General features: G+C 37.3%; 1 protein-coding gene across 1 annotated transcript; it reads left to right on the top strand.

The window, feature by feature from the left end:
• Nucleotides 1–1,184: 1,184 nt before the first annotated feature.
• LOC131360111 (vitellogenin-like) lies at nucleotides 1,185–8,234 on the top strand. The gene is made up of 27 exons (XM_058400215.1): nucleotides 1,185–1,233; nucleotides 1,388–1,408; nucleotides 1,491–1,642; nucleotides 1,740–1,991; nucleotides 2,071–2,232; nucleotides 2,321–2,469; nucleotides 2,583–2,733; nucleotides 3,032–3,189; nucleotides 3,271–3,436; nucleotides 3,519–3,644; nucleotides 3,783–4,001; nucleotides 4,088–4,305; nucleotides 4,394–4,491; nucleotides 4,586–4,710; nucleotides 4,812–4,913; nucleotides 5,014–5,148; nucleotides 5,350–5,536; nucleotides 5,623–5,725; nucleotides 5,817–6,002; nucleotides 6,151–6,407; nucleotides 6,494–6,822; nucleotides 6,960–7,004; nucleotides 7,121–7,186; nucleotides 7,283–7,486; nucleotides 7,585–7,727; nucleotides 7,830–7,968; nucleotides 8,052–8,234. Exons 1-27 carry the CDS (start codon nucleotides 1,194–1,196, stop codon nucleotides 8,184–8,186), a joined length of 4,068 nt encoding a protein of 1,355 aa, XP_058256198.1. The 5' UTR covers nucleotides 1,185–1,193; the 3' UTR covers nucleotides 8,187–8,234.
• Nucleotides 8,235–8,614: the final 380 nt, after the last annotated feature.

Below are 8,614 nucleotides of genomic sequence, written 5' to 3'. Positions count from 1 at the left end.
TTTCAAGAAATCCTGCGTGTGATTTTTATTTGTTTGTTTTTTTTGTGTTGTATTTTTTTATTTTATATTTTTAAAATATTTGTGTTTGTTTTTTTGTATTTTGTTATTTTTCTGTTATTATTTATTTTATTTGTTTGTGTGTTGACCATATTTTTTTAAAAAATTCATTTATATACAGTATATAGCACCTTCTCAGAGCAGTTTTACAAAAGTAGAGGAACAAAGAAAATTAAATTAAATTAAATTAAATTAAATTATTTCACCAAGCCAGGGAAATTTCAGCCAATTCGGTCTCCATGACTTTAATCCATCATTAGATAATATGGCTGCATAAGCATTTCAATAAAAACCCTGATAGTCACTATGCAAAATATAAAGGTTGAAAGGATGAAAAATGTCCAAAGGTTGGTTTCCACCATGTTACTTTTTACATGTTTACTCTTCATAGTTTGCTTTAACACAGTGTCACTATGACCTGTCACTATTTTACATTGCCTGATATGTGTTGACCATCCGTTCACTTTTGTCACTCTGGCTACTCTTTATTAAATAAAAAATGTATAATTGCAAAGGAAAACATCCATAAATCATTAATAAATCATCAACTTTTATCAGGAAATGTAATTCCATCATTTGCTGCAGTTGCAGTTAATTTTCAGTCAGGCATACAATGGATATAATATGGTAAAATTTAACAAAGAATTTAGCAATTAAATCTAAGTCCATAGTACAGAGCAGTGGTAAGGTTGAGGTCACACTACACCAGGTTAGGGCATACACCTGTTTGTTTGTTTTTTGTTCATCTTTCATCCCCCCCCCCATGTCCTGAAATTAGTTCTTTTAAAATATTGTGGATCATTAAGCATCAGGTTTATCACATTTAGTATGAATTAATTCAATTGTTTTTGTATTAATAATACACAAGTTTTTTTTTTGTTTTTTTTTTTAAAATAAGCATTCAAAAGACTATACTTTCACACAGCCATTATGGACATTGGCTCTGACCTGACATGATAGGGGAGCAAGTTAACCGGCCATAAAATGATTTCTGGGTTGCCCAAACAGATTGAGACACATGCACATTAAAAGATACTTAGGAATGAGTTAATAATCCATTTTGAAGCGACTTTTGTCAGCAGAAAAATTCCAATAAATAGTCAGTCTCTCTGTGGAATCATCACAAACCACCAGCCATGAGAGCTGTTGTGCTTGCCCTGACTCTGGCCCTTGTGGGTAAGTCATGATGTGAATTTGGTCATTATATGATAGTGATGATAGATATGATAGTGATTTTATTTTCTAAAATGGAATTAATTCTATTCACTAAGATGAAAATTTTCAGAATATCAATGTGGTATAACGTTGTTCTTTTTTCTTTTTTGTTTAGCGAGTCATCAGATTAACCTTGGTAAATAAAGTTTTTTTTAAATACATGATATGATAGTAATGTAACATATCATGAGACTAAAAATGTTCTCCAATATGATCAGTTCCAGAGTTTGCTGCAGGTAAGACCTTTGTGTACAAGTATGAGGGTTTGCTCTTGGGAGGTCTGCCTCAGGAGGGTCTGGCCAAGGCTGGTGTAAAAGTCAGCAGCAAGGTTCACATCAGTGCTGTAGCACAGAATACCTTCCTCATGAAGGTAAATGTATTGTTTATTGCATAGATGTTGTCGACAAGAAAGGCATTCATTGTAAATCTGTATCTTGAACTAAATGTTGCAATTCTTTTACCCACAGCTCTTGGACCCTCAGCTCTTCGAGTACACTGGTATCTGGCCTCAGGATGCTTTTAAACCTGCTACAAAGCTCACCTCAGCACTAAATGCTCAGCTTGTCATTCCCATCAAATATGAGTATGCTAACGGTGTGGTAGGTAAAATATTTGCCCCTGCTAGAGTCTCTGCTACTGTTCTGAATCTGCACAGAGGTATCCTCAACATCCTTCAGCTCAACCTCAAGAACACACAGAATGTGTATGAGCTGCATGAGGTAAATATGAGTGATAATCATCATCAGTGGTGTTCATTTCTGACCTGACATGTTAGCTAAATCTATTTCATTCTCAAAGGCTGGAACTCAGGGAGTCTGCAAGACCCACTACATGATCAGTGAGGATGTAAAGACCCATCAGATTGCTGTGAGAAAGTCCAAAGACCTGACCAACTGCCATGAAAGAGTTATGAAAGATATTGGTTTAGCTTACACTGAAACCTGTGATGAATGCCAGCAGGTAATTTCTAAAGCTATGAATCCTGTGTGTCTTTGCAAGGGTACAGTAACACTTTCTGTAACTTCTTAATGTAATTTCCTCATCACAGAGGCTTAAGAGTCTGACTGGGACTGCAACATTCAGGTACATCATGAAGCCCACTGATACAGGAGCTCTGGTCTCTGAGGCTACAGTTGAAGAGGTTCATCAGTTCTCACTCTTAAACACACAAACTGGAGCAGCTCAAATGAGAACCAAGTATGATCTATACACTGTTATTTATGTCATGGCACAGCAATTATGAAATATAATTCTATAATTCATATATTGTACTCTTAAATTCAATACTACTGTAATATTTCTCATTTCAGGCAAATGCTGACTTTACAGGAAGTGCAGAACGCCCCCATTGCTCCCCATTCAGGTGAATACTTGAGCCGTGGATCCCTGCGGTATGAATTTGCTACTGAGATTCTTCAAACCCCCATTCAACTTCTGAAGATCAATAATGCACAGGCCCAGGTATGCTTATTAGGTTAGATTTAAACAATATTGCAGGAGCAAGAGTGTATGATAAAATAGTGCTTGAATTGTTGTTCTTGTGGAGTACACAGACAAAAGGATCAATACAAATGGTGAAAGGGACCAGTGCTGTTATAATAAATATTAGAATACTGCATGACCATCCAAATTAGGGGACCAGAGCTAACTGTTCTGAAATCTTATTAAAGGGATTTTCTATTTTGAAGAAATATTGTACTTTATCAGAATAGAACTTTTTATTTTATTTTATTATACTTTCTTGTTTATTATCTTACAGATTGTAGAGGTCTTGCAGCATCTGGTTACAAATAACATGGTTATGGCTCATGAGGACGCTCCTCTGAAGTTTGTCCAACTTGTCCAGCTCATGCGTGTAGCTACTTTGGAGAATATTGAAGCCATCTGGGCTCAGTACAAGACCAAACCTCTTCACAGGTGAGGTTATATGAATATAACCATAAAAGTACAGTTTAAAGTAAAGTTTTATTTGATTTTCTAAAATCCTTTTTGTGGCAGGCGGTGGATTTTGGATGCACTTCCTGTTGTGGGTACAACAGTAGCTTTGAGATTCATCAAGGAGAAGTTTCAAGCTGATGAGTTTGCTGTCCATGAATTCACTCAGACCCTTCTGGTTGCTTTGCACATGGCCACCGCTAATCAAGATGCTATCCACCTCACTGCTGTGAGTGGAAAATGTTCATGTAAAGTATTTAATGTCCAGAAGAACTATTATAAATTATTTTAATCTTCTCCTCATTAAACAGAATCTGGCTTCAAACCCCAAAGTCAAGAAAAATCCAGTGCTGCGTAAAGTTATCATGCTCGGCTATGGTTCCATGATTGCCAAATACTGTGCTGAAGTACCTACATGTCCTGCTGATCTTCTTAAGGTAAAGCTTCTGTTTATTCATGCACATTTGTATAGACAATTTGAAATATAAAATTAATCGTACAGTTATGGAAGAATTGCTCTTATGCTCAAATGCAATAGGAAGATTGTGAGGTTAATTTTGTTTTTTCATTATTAGCCAATCCATGAAAGTGCTGCTGAGGCTATTTCCAAGGGTGATCACCGTGAACTCACACTGGCTCTTAAAGTTATGGGCAATGCTGGACATCCTGCCAGCCTTAAAACCATCATGAAACTCCTGCCTGGATTTGGAAACGCTGCTGCTGCCGTTTCCCTGAGGGTCCAGATTGATGCCATCCTGGCTCTTAGGAACATTGCCAAGAAGGAACCAAAGATGGTTAGTATGTGATGATGTCTGAACACAAGAGATGTTAAAAATGATCCTGTTCCAGAAGTTTAAATCACACAATTTATTTGTTTCAGGTTCAGCCAGTGGCACTGCAACTTTTCATGGACAAGGCTCTCCATCCTGAACTGCGCATGGTTGCTTGTATTGTGCTCTTTGAGACCAAACCATCAGTAGCCCTTATGGCCACACTTGGTGGTGCTTTGGAGAAGGAGACCAACATGCATGTTGTCAGTTTTGTTTATTCTCATATCAAGTCTCTGACCAGAAGCATGGCTCCTGATTATATGCATGTGTAAGATTGCTGTACATTTTATGAGAACAGTTCATTCATATAGGTATGAATCTAAACCACAAGTAACCACTTTTTATGGATTTTGCAGGGCTGCTGCAGCAAATGTTGCCTTCAGGATGTTGAGCCCCAAACTGGACAGACTGAGTCACCATTTTAGCAGAGCCATCCATTACGATCTCTACATCTGTATGTTTTAATATGTTTTTGATTGCATTACATTCAGTATGTTTCAGGGGAAAAGGATTTTGTAAATACAAATGTTTGTACTTTCTGTTTCAAGCTCCTTTCATGGTTGGTGCTGCTGGTAGCGCTTACTTGATCAATGATGCTGCCACCACCTTGCCCAGAGCTGTTGTGACTAGAGCACGGGCCTACCTGGCTGGAGCTGCTGCTGATGTTCTTGAGGTACAAATATCCCTCTTAAAGGATATTGAGTTCATTAAGATGAGGGAATGTTGTCTTTTTTCGACCGCTGGCAATACCATTCATTGGTTTATGTCAACCAGGTTGGTGTGAGAACTGAAGGACTCCACGAAGCTCTGCAGAAGTCTCATGCTGTAAATGAAAATGCTGACCGCATCACTAATATAAAGCGCACCATTAAAGCTGTAAGCTACTTTTAACAATATATCAATGTAATTCTTCTGCTGTGTAGTTTGAGCTATATTAAATGTATGATATATACCTTTCCTCTGTTTGTACTCCAAGCTGAGGGATTGGAAGTCTATGCCAGAAAATCAACAACTAGCTTCCATCTATGTCAAAGTTTTTGGACAGGAAATTGCTTTTGCCAACATTGACAAAGCCTTCATTGACAAAATGATCATTGAACAAGCAACACAGGTATTTCCATTCATTCCTTTTATTTATGCAACACCAAACTGTTCTATAAGATTGCAATGAAAATTAGAGTAAAAATATATAATATAAATGAGTATTCTCTAACTCATATTTATTAGACTTGATGTACAGGTTGTAGTTTGAATACCCTTGAAATAAATAATTGGGATTAAAATTAAATCTGATCTAATGTACAATCTACAGCTTGCCACTGGACCACAAGGTCGTGAACTGCTGAAAGAGGCTGTTAAGGCGTTGCAGAAAGGTATTGCCTTCCAGTATGCCAAGCCCCTGCTGGCAGCTGAGGTGCGTCGTATTCTGCCTAGTTCTCTTGGTGTACCAATGGAGCTTGGTTATTACACTGCTGCTGTTGCTACTGCAGCTCTCAATGGTACGGTTTTCTACTTATTTTTAACCTACAAATGTCAAGCATGTAAATGTATTCATCTGTCTGACAGAATGATTTCTTACATTCAGTTCAGGGAACTATTACTCCTTCTTTACCTGAGGATCCAGAGACACTCTCTCTTGATCAGTTGATGAAGACTGATTTCCAGTTGCAGGCTGAGGCCAGACCAAGGTACACTTTCAAAATGACAATTTACAAACAGAATTTTTCAATAGAACTGGGAAAATTATATGACATTACAGGAACCTTCTTCTGCTTTCAGCGTTGCCCTCCAGACATTTGCTGTAATTGGAGTGAACACTGCCTTGATTCAGGCTGCTGTTATGGCCAGAGGAAAGATACAAACTGTTATACCATCAAAAGTGGACATAAGAGCTGACCTTCCAAAGGGCAATGTAAAGCTGGAGGTTCTGCCTGCTGCTGTTCCTGATCAAATTGCTGCTGTCAGGTAAGAGAATGACAACAGATCAATTCAATCTGAGTATAAAAATAAAAATTAGGATTCATATAAAAGAAGAAACAAAAATGCAAACAAACAAACAAAACAAAAAAGACACTACCAACAACAAAAATCTAATTCTCTGTGGTTTCCTCAGCTTTGAGACCGTTGCTGTGTCCAGAAACACTGAGGACCTCCCCAATGAGAGAGTCATGTCTCTGGCTCCTCCAGCATCCTCTGATGCTGCACAATGGTTGATTCCTGCTTCATTTCAGAAGACCTTGTGTGGTGTTTGTCCTTATATTCAAATCAAAGGATGTGTTGAGATTGCCTCCCAGAATGCTGGCTTTATGGCATCAAATCCTCTGTATTATATTATTGGACAACACTCAGCTAAAATTTCAGTGGCAAGAGGTAATTAAAGAATTCAAAATCTTTGACTGTAGTTGAATTCATACAAGTTTAAAGACATTAAAGAAATACTGTTTTTTATGCTTCAGGTGATGGTCCTGCCCTTGAAAGACTGGAGCTTGAGGTACAAGTTGGCCCTAAGGCAGCTGAGAAGCTTATGAAAGAAATCAGCCTTGTTGATGTTGAAAATCCTGAAGAAAGTACCATCCTGTTGAAACTGAGAGAAATTCTGGAGGGTGGACAGAGGAATAGCAGCTCCAGCTCAAAGAGCTCCTCATCCTCTGGCAGCAGCAGCAAGAGTGTTAGCAACAGTAGGAGTAGCAGCAGCAGTAGGAGTAGCAGGAACAGCAGGCGTACTAGCAGCAGTAGGAGTTCTAAGAGCAGCTCTATGAGTTCTTCCAGTGCTCGGGTGTCCAAGGTAAAACATGAGCAGATGACTTGGCAGAAAATATATGGCTCAGCTTTTTTTCTTTTTCACTTGCCCTCTACAAGTCATTCATGTCAGATTACAATGTGTTCCATTGGTGAAATTAGTTCTTTACTGTTTTTCCTTAGAACACAAATGCATATCATCAGTTCCAGAAATTCCATAAGGATCGGGTAATTCCAGAGGAATCCTAAGAATTTTTTGTATATTTTAAATGTATTTAATTATTTATTTAATTTACAAGAAATAAGTTGTTAAATTTTATAATAATTAAAAAAACATTTTTTAGTACATCACATCACAGGGAACATCAAAGGCCAGCAGCTCATCTAGCATTGAGACTCTACAGAGAAAGGTAAAATAACATTTGAGGCAGGAGTTAATAGAAATCTTAATAGATACCCTAACTCCTTCTATCATATATCATGATCCATGTTCATGATCATTTCAGTCTAAGATACTCGGAGATGAATTTCCACCCTTTTTTGCCATCATCGCTCGTGTCGTTAGAGCTGACCGCAAGCTGGGATACCAGATTGCTGCTTACTTGGACAAGCCCACTTCAAGAGTACAGGTTGTGTTTGCCTCCATCTCTGAACATGACAAATGGAAGATTTGTGCTGATGCTATTCTACCAAGCAAGCATAAATTTGCTGTAAGTTGAAACAAGTCTTTTAAAAAGTCTTTGTAAACTCTTTTTTTTCTGCATTTAATTCGGTATTGTTTATACTGATCAAATATTCTCTATATTAGGCCAAGCTTGCTATTGGTGAGCAGTGCCAAGGATATTCTGTAGCTTTCAAGGCTGAAACTGGTCTGCATGAGACACATCCTGCTGCTCGTTTGGAATGGGACTGGAACAGAGCCCCATCTATTGATATCCCCTATGTTAAGAGGTATTAAAAAATCAGAGTAGCTAATGTATTATTGTGTGTTAAAATTGAAACATTAAAAAGTACCATGTTAATTATATTTTAATATTCTTCTTCTCCCAACAGGGCAAGGGAGTTCATCTTTAATGTAGCTCCCCTTGCTGGAATTAATGCTGACAGAGCTGATAACAAAGAGAGACAGATCAATGTAGTTCTTGCCCTACCCACTCAAAAGTCTCTAAACATTATTTTTAGGATTCCAAAGGTGAGAATTATGGCTAGTAAAGTCTTGGTTGGTTTAATATTTGCAAATAAATATTTAACATTTTAATGTGGTTTATCTTCCAGATGACACTGTCAAAGCAAGATGTGCCTCTTCCTATTGCCCTGCCCATTGAACAAGATGGATCCATTCCAGGTCTCCAGAATTTTGACATTCAAGCCATTGTTGAGGAATGGCTGAATAATAACAGAGAAAACTGACTCATTTCATTATAAGTATGTAAATTAATTAAATCAAATAAACAGCATCCAAAAGGCAAAAATGTTTTATCGATTTGTGACTTTGTGTCTGCATTTTATTGTCCATTAAGTTGGTCAAACTTCCAAATCAGAGCTTCTCCCCGGTACTCTATAAATGTAGAAAACATTGTGGTATATTTTATGTGCACCAATTAAATACATCATAAGAATGAACAACAATGAAATAAGCATGAACAACTTTTCCAAAACATTTTGACCAGATTTACACAAGTATTCAGACATCTTTCTATTTACATTTCATTCCATTATCTTTGAGATTTTACAATTGAATTAAGGTTGGAATGTGCTAAATTTATTTGATTATATCAATTGCATTCCATTGCTGACTTTTTACAATTGAATCATATTTGCACTGTGATGAAAGCACT

The sequence above is a fragment of the Hemibagrus wyckioides genome, linkage group LG10 (assembly GCF_019097595.1).
Source record: "Hemibagrus wyckioides isolate EC202008001 linkage group LG10, SWU_Hwy_1.0, whole genome shotgun sequence".
Lineage (NCBI taxonomy): Eukaryota > Metazoa > Chordata > Actinopteri > Siluriformes > Bagridae > Hemibagrus > Hemibagrus wyckioides.
Note: the sequence above shows the minus strand (reverse complement) of the source record. Positions and strands in the feature narration are given on the sequence as shown.

Coding starts and splice junctions, on each gene's coding strand:
- LOC131360111 (XM_058400215.1), top strand. CDS start 1,194: ATGAGAGCTGTTGTGCTTGCCCTGACTCTGGCCCTTGTGG. Junction 5,726..5,816: donor CAGGCTGAGGCCAGACCAAG/GTACACTTTCAA, acceptor TTCTGCTTTCAG/CGTTGCCCTCCAGACATTTG. Junction 7,005..7,120: donor AGAAATTCCATAAGGATCGG/GTAATTCCAGAG, acceptor AACATTTTTTAG/TACATCACATCACAGGGAAC.